The 12,669-nt window shown below is 52.7% G+C and overlaps 1 protein-coding gene across 2 annotated transcripts in view; it reads right to left on the bottom strand.

The window, feature by feature from the left end:
• Nucleotides 1-12,669, bottom strand: part of GRID1 (glutamate ionotropic receptor delta type subunit 1) — a 694,055-nt gene that overhangs the window by 464,447 nt on the left and 216,939 nt on the right. For both annotated transcript variants that reach the window (XM_047703440.1, XM_047703441.1), the window contains exon 4: nt 10,350-10,555. In XM_047703440.1, coding sequence (XP_047559396.1) covers nt 10,350-10,555 — 206 coding nt within the window. The remainder of the gene's footprint in view (nt 1-10,349; nt 10,556-12,669) is intronic.

Consider the following 12,669-nt stretch of genomic DNA (forward strand, 5'->3'; position numbering starts at 1 on the left):
GGGGTCCAGGGAGAGGGCCCCGTATCATGCTGAGGGCTGCCACCTGACAGGCTGTGAAAGGAGGGTTTCTCTTTCCAAAAGTAACTTTGCAGGCAGAAACCACCAACAGCTCTTCCTCCTCCTGTGAGCCCAGCCACCAGTGGCCCTGAGAAGCCACCAGCCGCTGTGCATGCTTGAACAGGCAAGCGAGAGCCCAGATGGGAGGCGCCCTGGACGCTCCTTCCTGCTCCTGGGCAGGACCTGCACGTGCCCAGCCAGCACAGGGAGCCTGTACGGGAGAGGGGGGCACTGAGAGGCCCCCTGCTTCCCCATCCCTCCCACCCACCACTCCCATAATCTGACATCTCCCCCGCTGAGCACTGGGATGAGAGGCCAGGTCTCAATCCCAGCTGCACTGGCTGAGGGCTGTGAGCATCTTGTCGCGTTTTGTTAGCCCCATCCCCTACCACCAAGGGTGTACCCTGCACCCGGTTTTCCTCACCTGGCTCCGGAAGCTATACTTTCCCACAGAGACCACGCAAGGTGCCTTCCCACGGGGCTGGCCAAAGCACGGCTCCTCGGACCCATTACCACATCTGCCCTTAACCTGGCAGCAGCCCAGGCTGGTTCACGATCACAGCCAGACACTCTCCACAGACGCCATAACAAAGCCACATTCACAGAGTACAGCCCTGGGGCTTTATCTTATTTAAACCCCACCGCAACCCTCAGGGAAAGGAGTATTATCCCAGTCTACAGACCAGTAAACAGGCTCAAAAGGACATCCCCGGCAGTGAGCAGGGACCTGTGTGTCTTGCTGTTCCAGAGGCAATCCCCCATCTCCGTGCTGACAGCAGCCCTCACCCCCCGAGGAATGGCCCCCACCAAAGCAGCTGAAGTGCTCAGATTCCCTCTGCAAGGAAATGAATCTGTGCGGTGTGGGAAGGAGGAGGGCAAAAAAGGGGACACACTCAGGTCTCTGCCCCATCCCTTGTTGCCGAAATTAAAGTGGTTCCCGTCCCGCCATCTGGTGGGAATCCAACCTCTGCCCTCCACACCTGCCAGCACACCAGGCCTTTGTGGCCGGAGCTGGGGCTCCATCGACGTGTGTTTTCCTCGACATCCCACTCCCATCTGGTTCTTCTCTCCTACACCTCCACACGGCTCTGTCACAGCAACTTCTTTCTCCGCAATCTCCATGGCTGCAATCGTGCCCTTGTCCCTGGCTTTCTCACCCTGATGTCACTCATGGACGCAGACACTGAAGACACACAAGGAACACACCGCGGGGATGGAGACGCCACAGCAAACAGCGGAGAAATGAGCATTAGACACATTTGTTAATAGTTCATCAACCATGCCCACTTCTCCCTTTGGTGAGCTGACCCAGCAGCAGGTCACCACGACAATCCCTAATGTTAACCACCAGCGCGTTTCAAACTTTGGATCGTCGACCTTGCCCGGAGTCAAGAAGATTTTTTCATTGTTCTTGCTGCTCTTAAGTGCTCCATATCCTTAAATTTTCTAAGACTTATCTGTCTCCCCATCTACACAACAGTTACTGGAGACCCTCAGATGGCCAGCCCCGGGAAGGAGAGAAAAGAGGAAAGCTGTACTCCAGAATACTTCCCATGCTTAATTCTTAGAGGAACCTGGGGGGTCAATTTCAATCCACCGTACAGATGGGAAAGCAAAACTCAGAAAAGCTCCACGGTGAGGACATGGGACCTGAACCACTCTGTCTGCAACTTGGCCCCATTGACCACCCAGCAGAAGGATTAAGGAAATCACCTGACTCTCTGGTGACCTTGGGGCATGGAAGCTGCTCTTCTGGTTACTGAGGAGGGAGTTAGAGACAGCCTGCGCATCCCCTCACACTCTCTGCAGGTGTGATGGCAAAGACAAGACCATGGAGTCCACGGGATGCCTCCTCAAAGGTGCCCAGTCCATGGGGCACCTGGGTGGCTCAGTGGGTTAAGCCTCTGCCTTCAGCTCAGGTCATGATCTCAGGGTCCTGGGATCAAGCCCCACATTGGGCTCTCTGCTCAGCAGGGAGTCTGCCTCCCCGAACCTCTCTGCCTGCCTCTCTGCCTACTTGTGATCTCTCTCTCTCTCTCTCTCTGTGTCAAATAAATAAATAAATTCTTTTAAAAAATTAAAACTTTTAAAACTTTTTAAAAAGGTGCCCAGTCCACGTTCCCCATATCCCACCTGCTCCTCAGTGGCAAAGTCCATCAGATGCACCCTTTGTCATGTTCTAGGAGGAAAATGGGCTTCCCTTGATCTGTCAAGACAACAAGCTTCCCCCTCCTCCCAATGCCATGTAGTGAAGCAGAGCCAGGCTATGAGTCAGAAAGTTCTGAACTCACATCCCAGCTGTGTCACTAGACCTGGGAGCATGAGCAGGTCCCTAAACCCCCAGGTTCCAACACTCTGTAACAGCCCCTCCTTCCCAGCATTGTAGAGATGAGGCGAATCAGTGGGTCAGCATAAGCATTCTTGATAAATAAAGGCCTGTTTCATCTCTCCCTCTGGTCCACAACCCTTTCCTCACCACTTTCACCCCCAAGTTGAGCCAGATTGAAACAGAGTAGGAGAAAGGAGACACATGGTTCCCCATCACCCACAGAGCCAGGGGACACCTGCTTGCTCCTAGGAAGCTCATCTGCACAATGGGGCGGGGCAGACAGATGACAAAACAGCTGCGACTCCTCACTCTGTAGTGTTCTTACCACTCCCTTTGCAAAGTGACTTTGCACTTCCCCCATGAGGGGTTTCCCGGGAGTTCTCTCCCCTTGCCCCTTAAATCTGGGCTGACTTCTTGGCTGGCTTAGGCCAAGAGACCTGTAGAAGCAACAAGGCACCGGGTCTGAGCCCCGGCCTCGAGCGGCCCAGAGCTCTTGTATCTACCTTCTTGGAACTCTGCTGCTGTCACAGGAGTAAGTGTGGGCCAGCGTGTGTGACGATGAGAGACCCGCAGCCTGGTCACCCCGTCACCCTAACTTACTGCCAGCCAACCGCTCTCCTAACCAGCCGGTTCCAGCCACACAGTCAGCTGACCACAGAGGCATCCTCAAGCCCAGACGAGGTCAGTTGCATCGTACCCAGGTCTGCTGACTATGAGGCTGATGAGTAACAACAAAGGCTCATTGTTTCACGACACGGAGTTCTGAGTTTCGGAAGGGTTTGTTACACTGCTCCAGCTCACGGATGCAGAGGCCTTTTCTCCTCTCAGGTGCCTGGCAGCTTGGGCACAGGTGGCAGGTGACCGAGGCCAAGTTCTTGCCGGCACTGACTGAAGCCCACATTTGGGAGCGTGCAGAGGATGGCAACAGATGTGGGCTGTACGGCACAGAGAGCTGCTGGGAGATGAATCCAGGCAACTGGGATAACCTCGCCTCACCTCTGCCTCTCTTGAGGCGGCTCAGCCTTCCTCTGGCTTCCCGCAGCGCTGGGGAGAGTCTGCTGCTGCTTCCCTGCTGGGCTCCCCCCTCAGCCCTTCAGTCAACAAATGGGCTGACTCACCACCTCAGGGGAGGCCCCCACAACCTGAACACCCTCAGGGATCCGGGAGCAGAAAGGGTAACTGAGTCATTCCACGGCCGCACGTTGTTTCCCTCCGTAAATGCCTACTTCTCAGGGCTGCTGGCTTCCTACTGCTAATAAGCCACAGAGGCACCCATAGGGAGGAAGTGACACTTTGCTGGCTATTTAATGGCCCACGAAGGAAGGGAAGAACACCCGGTGTCTCCAGGCCCATGCTTTAGGTTCACGATCTCACTCTTTGACCCCAGGAAGGAGCAGACAGTCCTCCCAGGCAGCCAAGGAAGACCTTCCTGAGCCCCAGGAATGGGTGGCATGATTCAAAAGTCAACTCAAAATAGAAACAGCCCTCAACCAGAAAACAAACACCAGTAAGACCCAGCCACAGGCAAGCATTTTTCCTTGATGTGGGCTTGGATGCTCCTTGGAAATATTAAACATCAAACATGAAGTTCTTCCAAAACACTGGCTTACTCAGGTGCCCCTGCTTGGCCAGAGCACTAGGAATATATTTGGTCTGCCCACTGGGGAACTCACCTTCTAGAAAACATTTGCGTGTGCACAACAGAGGTCAAAGCTCCTGGCATTCCACCCTTCATTCGCCCGTGTGCCAACCATCAACCACAGGCTCTGAAAAGGCAATTCACGAAGATAATCCTGTCCCAGCTCCTGCCCTCACACATTCCTAGGTACCATGGGAGGGAAGTACAAAGAGTCACCACACAAGTGGTGGGTACGATGCAGACCTAGAGATGACAGGGGCAATGCAATGGAGGTATGCTCAGAATGTGGCATGTCCCACAGGGAAGGAACCCACGAAGACCTCCCCAGCATGCATGAGGATTTGCAAGGATTGAGGGCAATGAGGACAGAGAAGGAAGGGGACAGTGGCCATAAAGAGTCTCTGTTCCCTTCCCATCTCAGCCAGGCCTGAAGTCTTGGTTGCCTTGAGCATCCCTTGAGCTCTGAACCTACCAGAACTAACTCAACATAATATCTCTTCCTCATGAGCTCATGTCTAAGAATTTCTAAGGGGAAAAAATGAATTTTTCAGACTCCTAGCACTTTTTCTGAAGTACTAAGGCTTTAAAATCTGTAAATAGTAGGATACAATTAAATGCAAATGCAGGGCCACATTTAAAAATTAATCTTCTATAATTAATTAGTAATTTAAAATATTCTGGTAAATGATACTTAAATGGCACAGAATTATCCTAGCTCTGAGTGATAAAGTCGCCTGCTGAAGATTTACCATGTTAGAGTAAGAAATATTTGCATATATCATGTGGGACAACAGAACACTGACATTACTTAATCTTCCTTTGTGATAAATGTATTAAAAAGCAAGTCTTTATATTCAAATTGCCAGACGAAACTCACTCACTGCAGCAAACTCTGAGAAGCAATTGATTTGAAGCCAGGAGCTAACCCAGGTTGTGCTCCCAGTAAGGACTGAACTGGCCTCCAGCCACACTCCTTGCCTGGGAAGCCAGTCTGGGCAAGGGTGAGGAGGGATAGTTCAAGTGGCTCTTTCCACCTCTGTTCCTTCTATTCACCTATTCCTCCCAATCTGGGTGAAAGGGGACCCCACTCTCAGAGCAATGAGGAGCTGTCCTACCCCTAAGCTGTTCCCCTCACTATTTTTTCTCCCATCCTTCTTGCCGCCATAAAGAGATCATGGAGACCCGTCTAACTACAAAGGTAATGGTCACCTGCTGTGACCATCACGTGGTAACAGCCATGTCTTTCCCAACATTGCAATGCCTTCCCCAGCTGCTTTGACACCAGCACTGCCTTTATCCTGGTGTGTGCATATGTGTATGTGTGTGCATAGTTATGTCTAGATCCACACGTGGGGTCACAAGTGGTGGTCGGGGGTGGGTTTGTTCCTGTTAGACTGTGCTCTTCTGAGGGCGTGCTTGTACCAGCTGTGTGGCTGGCCAGCGGTATCACTGTATCAGCCTGTGTCTGTGTGCGTGTGCGTGTGCGTGTGTGTGTGTGTGTGTGTGCACATGTCCACTCTCCCAAACCAGCCAACACTGCTGCTTATCGTCAATCCTGTCCCAAGACACTCACCTCTCTGCACACTGCTCTCCCCTACCCTGTACCAAAGCTGGGCCTGGGAATGTCCCCACTCACAGGGGCAGCCACTCCTTTGCTGGCCCATTCAGGCCAAAGGCAGCATTCTTACACAAACTCAAGCCTTGCTAAAGGCAGAAGTTTTAAGACTAAGGCCCTTGCTGATAAGCTGACCAAGCACTTGAAGACAAGCTAAAAGGCAATCAAGGCATACCCGAGAAAACCTAGCTTCGAGCTCTTTCTATTGGAGGGAAGAAATACAAATCTCCATGCCTTTTTTCCCTCAGCAACCATTGTGGGCCAGCCTTGTGCTGCTCTTGGAAGATACAAAGGTGGACGCCATCCGGTCCCTGTCCACGAGGGGCTCACTTTCCCATGGGACAGACAGGCTGCCCAATATCCACGGGCGCCCTGATAGTGCACGGGCTTCAGGTCCCCAGCAGGCTGCTCTGTCTGCCTCAGGAACTGGGAACAAGGAGTGACAACTCTTCTCCATCAAGTACCTAAGTGTTTCAAATAGTTAAGTTTTCTACTCTTTCCAGCAAAACAAAAGAGAGAGGGAAGGGACAGGAGGAAACAAAGAGAATACAAAAAGGAAAGAGGGAAGCCTAAGTCTGAATAGAGACAGGGACATAGAAATGACAAGTGAGAGTCCTGGGGAACCCCCCACCCCAAGCCCAGAGGAAGCCTCAGTGGATGAGAGACCTGGGTTGTGCCCACTCAGCCAGCCACTGGGAATGTCCAACAGGACAAGGGTCGTGATGTGTAGCCACAATATTTCACATTTTGTCAGGTCTCCAGGAGGGGACACCACCTCTGTGTCCCCAACCATATCAAGATATGGTTCCTGGTCTGTCGCAGACACCCAATCTGTCCTAAACATATGGGTGTTTAGGTGGGAGGATGGATAGATGGATGGAAGGACAGATCAATGGATGGATGCATGGACGAACAGAAGGACACATGGACAGATGATGGACAGATGGAGGGAATCTGCTCCAGGAAGAGGAGATGACGCCCAGGGCCAAACCTGAGTGTCACTGGAGGTCTCTCCATCAAATCTGGCCTGAAGGAGAAAGAACAGTAAGACATACATAACCCTCAGCACTGGGGCCATACAGAGCACTCAGTGAGCTCCTAGCTTCAAAGACCCCAAAAGGGGCCCCAAGAACAAACTAGTCCTAAAGCTCAGACTCTCCACCCTGGATTAGGGACCCCTTCCTGCTGATACCACAGCCTAAGCCCCAGCCACTCCCCACCCAGCACATCCAGCACACCACCACAGCAACACAAGAGTCCCTGAATACTCTCCAGACCCCTTCTCCCAGCTCCCACCTTGGCCATGTGGTTAATGAAGGTTCATTCCTGTAGACCCAGCCCCAGTGTCACCCACTCCTGGAAGTATTCCTGACTCTCTGGCCACCCCCATTTCTCCCTGGCCAGAGGGCACTGCTCCATCCTTGGCACTCTCCCAGAACCTGGTCCACAGCGCTGTTCTGACAGGCAAAGGGGTTTGTTAACATGTTCGTCCTCCGCATAAAGCTGGGAGCCCCACGTGAACAGGGACAATAGCTCATTGTCCCACACAGAATCTGGCACACCACTGGGGCGCATTAAATACTGGTGAAATGGAAGAAGGAACCTGGGAGCAGAAGGGGGTTAGGTTCCAACAGCTACAGACAGGATTCTCAGGCAAAGCCTCTGTCCCTCGGCCCCTCTCACAACTCCCACGGCCTTGCCAACAGATTCCCATGTGGCAACATGTAGAAGATTTGAGCAGCACCATCTTCCTCCCTCCTCCCATCAGCCGGGCTTTCTGGGTGGGCAAGGGAGAAGTTACAGCTGGGGTTAGAGTATACCCCCACTCCCAATGCAGCTCACACATGCAGTCCTGATTGGGTACCAAAGCCACCTGTCATCAGTAGCACTAGGGCTCTGAGGCCATTTGCTGGCCCAAAACAGTGTTTTGAGATTCATAAAATTCAGGACATGTCCTGGCAGTGGATCAGCCTTGTGTACACCCTCTGTCCTTGTCCCAACAAAGGAGAGGTTGGGTCAGTCTGCTGGCAAAGCCCAGGCAGTACCTCCAGGCAGTGGATGAAGCTTTTGTGTTGGGATGGCATGCCCAGGTCCCTCCCAGGGGACCTCCTGGGCTAGCCAGCCGTCCAGGTCCCACAGCCTGCTGGAGTCCAGAAACCCCTCCCTACCCCGTTTAGTACATACACAAATTCTTGGAGCATAAGTGCCCTGAAAACCTCTGCCAGCTTGTGGACGGAGGCTGCTGAACCACGTCCTCCCACGTGAAGGTAGCACACCCCATCTGCCCACCACCATCATCACAGCAACATGGCAGCTGGAGACTCTGGAGTGGGTCACATCTGGACTTGACTCCTGCTGAGTCCCCCTGGTGGCTACCCACAGGACCTGAAGCAACAGGGAACTTCCTCGACTTCAGCTGCCCTGTGTGCAAAGTGTGAACATTAGGGAAACCACACAAAACACCCACACTGGGTACCCAGGGTATGACACCTGCCTCCCACCCAGCCACCCACCCTGACAGGAAATCAAAAAACAGGACTCTGACCAGCTAGAGCTGAAGGCACAAAGCCCGGGTGCCATCCTCCCCCATAGCCTCTGGCCACCCCTCCCAGGGGCTTGCCACTCTTGCCCAACACTAAGAGTGGCCACTCCCGGGGCGTCTGGAGGGCTCAGTGAGTTAAGCCTCTGCCTTCAGCTCAGGTCATAATCTCAGGGTCCTGGGGTTGAGCCCCACATTGGGCTCTCTGCTCAGCGGGGAGCCTGCTTCCTCCTCCCTCTCTGCCTGCTTCTCTGCCTACTTGTGATCTCTGTCCAATAAATAAATAATATCTTAAAAAAATAAAAGAGTGGCCACTCCCAGGGCAGGTCCCCAGCACCCAGCAGCACTTTGCAGCACCCAGCAAAGCCAAGACTTTGCAAACGCAGGCGGGGTGCGGGGGACGGGGATCAAGAAAGCGCCAGGCCCAAGCCAAGCCAAGTATTTCCAACACTGCAGGAGTTTGCATAATGAACCACTTGGAAATAGTATCTTTAGGCCAGTCTTGTTTATGTGTTAAATCCTTGCAGGGCCTAGAAACAGAGCATGGGCTGAATTCATCTAGAAGGGAAACAATGAATATGTAAGTGGAAGAGAACAGATGTTTCCCGAGAAGCTATGTACCACAGGCTTCATCTGGCCTCTTGCCTCCTTCCTCCCTCCTTTACAGATGAAGAAGCTAGGTCACACAGGTGAGGCAAAGCAGCCAAGGGCACAGCTACAGCAAGTGAACTTGACCCCAAATCTGTTGAACCCCAAAGCCAATATTCTTCCCACTCCGAAGCTTCATGGCGGGACAGCGGCAAGGCAGAAAGGAAGCAAGGACAGGAGGCAAGGGACGGGCGAGAAGAGAGATGGAGAAGACCGGCGACCAGATTAGCAGACACCATCACTGGAGCCGGCCCCAGCCTGGGGAATTTAGCGAGGAGAAAAGCCTTCCTATGAGCAGACGCTGGCACACACGCTGCTGGGAACATTCTGAGAAAGCCGGACACATTAGTGCTGCTAATCCTAGGCTGCCCATTACTGGCCTGAATCACTTCCTACAGGGAAACGTGTTCCAGAGAAAATGCCGAGTGCCGACAGGACATAACAGGCTGGCTGACCACCGGCGTGAGCCGGGGCCTGATTAGCCAAGGGCCGCAGGACTGCCAGCCAATGTGCCAAATTAAGCGTTCCGAATTTTAAGTTCCCCAGCAATGGGCTTCGTGCTGGTTCCTGATATATAAGGTAGCATTTTGAGTAATAATTAATTAGAGGAGAAAGCGGAATAAGCAACCAAAGTACATCAAATGGAATTAGTGTAATTCTGCCTTTCTCTTCATTTTCCTTTCAATCAGAGAGAGCCAAGTAGGTGACTGGGGTTGGAGAGGAAATCGCAGACCACATTGGGCCACCCCTGCTCCCAGGCACACCACGCCCCCAGCACATCCCCGCTCCCTCCGGGCTCCCCCACGAAAACCAACCGAGGCCACAGAGGGACCTGCCAACTCCAGCTCGTCAGCTTCCTGCCATCAGACCATCAGGGCTGCCAGCATAAGCCAGCTCATAACGTATTTCTAGTTGTCTATTCTCAACTAAATTACTAAATTCTAAATTCTTTCTTATTAAATTCTTTGCTAAACTGATGGGCCCTCTCTTCCTTGGAAGGCCCTAACCCTTAAAAAGGCATTAAAAAAAAAAAATCACTGGTTAGCTTAGGTACCAAAAATATCAGCCTGTGCACCAAGTATCATTTGCTAATGTGCAACCGACACCTCCTCCAGGTGCTAGCAAATACCAAAGGCAGAGCTACCCACCTCTGCAGAATCCTGAAAATTTATTTTATCCCTAGAGGCTTACACCTGCCAACAAAGAGGGGAAATTTAAAACAACAACGATACAAAGAAACAACAGCCCAAAGTTTTGCCTCCAAAATCTCTGGCAGTCACCTGTAAATAGGCTTCCCGCCAGCTGCTCCCAGCCCCTCACTGTCCAGGTAGGCCTGGGGTAACCTGCTGGGGACCAGCCAGGAGCCAAGCTGTGCTCGGGATCTAACTCTTTCCGGCTTGTGCCAAAAACCAGCACCTAGGAGTCCCCACACCCATTTTGGCTATGCATGAACGGACGGCACCTGTGGTCCACCGTGGCACCCTGGGCAGAGCCTCCTGCGGCCCCAGGCCCCACCACCTACCTCATTGATGAAGGAGTGGGCCCCCTGCGGGCTGAGCAGGAGGATGGCACGGCGTAGCGTGTCTCGGTAGCGGTTCAGCTCCTCCGTCTTCATGGTGGTGAAGAGGCTGGTGAACACGTGGCTAATGTTCTTGTCCACCTTTTGTAAGGAGACATCAAGGCCCAGCCTCGAGGCCTGATCCAGAAAGCTTTGGAGCCCACGGATATCTGAGCAGCAGAGAAAGGGGAGAAAAGAAGGATCTTTAAGCAGGAAGGATCTGACCCCAACGCCCCCCACTAGCTACGGGCCACTGCCGTAAGCAGGGCGCACGTATGCCTCAGTGACCCCTGAACGGAAGTGGGAAAACATGGGCACATCTATTTGGTGGCAGCGTCCAGCCCCATGTGAGGAGTTTCCCACCACGAGGAGCATGCCCTTTGTTCCAACAAGTCCTGTGGCCAGGAAGTCCTTTGTGATGACCTCTCTTTCTCTCCCCACTGCTTCGACCCAATAAGAGTGAAACTTCTGGCAGCTCTGTCCTCGAGGCTATGTGCGGTGGTGGTCCCTGACCCTGGCCCCAGTTCCCTGCACCTTCTTCTGTGCTCATGGCCTAGCAGGTGAGCTAAGGCCACTGGCCCCAATCTTGGCCCAGCTCCAATCCCATGACTGAACACCCCGCCCTCACACCCCAGCCCTGAGGCTTGGGACCCTCTCCTGTTCCAGCAGCCTGATTTCCCCGGATGGAACCCCTATTTCACTCTCTTTCCTGCTGGGGTGACTGCCCAAATCCAACCTGAACTTCACATCCTGACTGGTTCAGGGGTAAGCACATGGTCCAAGACGGTCCACCGAGCACCATCCTCAGACTCTGGAGGAGCACTTGGAAGAGAGTCCTGCTCTTTCCTTTGTGTCACTAAGAGGTCACGATGTAAGGCAAGAAGGAAGCATGGGGAGCTGGAATAAATTACTAGGGAATGAGCATTCAGAAGGTGCTTGGGGCCCAGCTCGACCACATATTAATGCAAACCCACTCCTGTGAGCACCAAGATGCTGACTTTTTTTTTTTTTTTAAACGAGGGCCCAAATCTTCTCTCAGCCCTGCATGAGCCATCTGTCTGCTCCAAAGGGAGACCTCCCCAAGACTGGAGCCAACTCTGAGGCAAGCAGGTATGAAAGTGACACCTGGTTTCAGTGACGTCAGCGAAGTCTCTGTGCATTTGTGAGTCTGGCTTCTTTTGGATTTTTCTATGAGCCAAAGAATACCCTTTCCTGCCTGAGCCAACTGGAGCAGGATTTCTGTCACCTTCAGCCCAAAGTCTCAACCTAGAGGCCATGTTATCAAAGTCTGGGATGTCTCCTTCCTCTGCCCATATGTGTATTCCAGCTCCCAAAGACACACTTGTACTGAGTAACCCTCTTTCAAGGATACTTGCCTGCCCATGCCACACAAGCTGCTCTCTCCCAGCCCATGGGCTGACACAGGCATGTCCTGACCCGTCCAGTCCCCCAAAATCAAATTCACAGTAAACGCTGTAATTTCAACCAGACTGCTTTTGCCAACCCATTTCTCTCCCAGACTTTCATTTCATTCCCATTCCACAAACTTCCTGAGTGTTCTAGGCACCGTGCATGCTGCTGCAGTGGGCCCTCAGCTGCCCACCTCGCCAGGATGGCAGGCTCACCAGTAAGTGGACATAACAAGAGAGGTCAAGGAAAACCAAACACAGTGCGAGGGAGGAGACCAGAGGCATGGCAGTACTGGAGTGCTGCGGGAAAACGTGCAGGGGGCCCTGTTTCCCACCGGGGGAAGTTGTAGAATATGCTTTGAGCACTAGCTGTGGATTCCAACACTCAGAATTTAGGATGGTTCCTTAAACACTTGGGCAAATCTTCCAACCACTCTGTGCCTCCATTTGCTCATCTGTAAACTGGGGATCAAACTTTCCATGCCCAGCATGGAGCCTGATGTGGGGATGGATCTCACGACCCTGAGGTCACGACCTGAGCTGAAGTCAAGAGTTGGAAACTCAACTGAGTGACCCAGGCGCTCCCATATGGGGCTACTTTTAAGACAGAAGTCCTGTTTTTTCATGGAAACAGTCATAAGGTATACGAGATACAGGCGTCTGATAAGCTCACTCTGTCAGTCATTGCTGAGAAACAAACCGACCCCAGACTTAACGACCTAGAACAATAGTCATTTATTATTTGTTGAGTCTGTAGATCAACTGGGCAGTTCTGTTCTAGGCTCACCTGTGCCCCTGGAGGCAGCTGACATATGACTGGAGGCCCGGCTGATGGTCCACACATGTCCACGTCCCTCCAGCAGGCCAACCCAGGG

Source organism: Lutra lutra, chromosome 14, assembly GCF_902655055.1.
Source record: "Lutra lutra chromosome 14, mLutLut1.2, whole genome shotgun sequence".
NCBI lineage: Eukaryota > Metazoa > Chordata > Mammalia > Carnivora > Mustelidae > Lutra > Lutra lutra.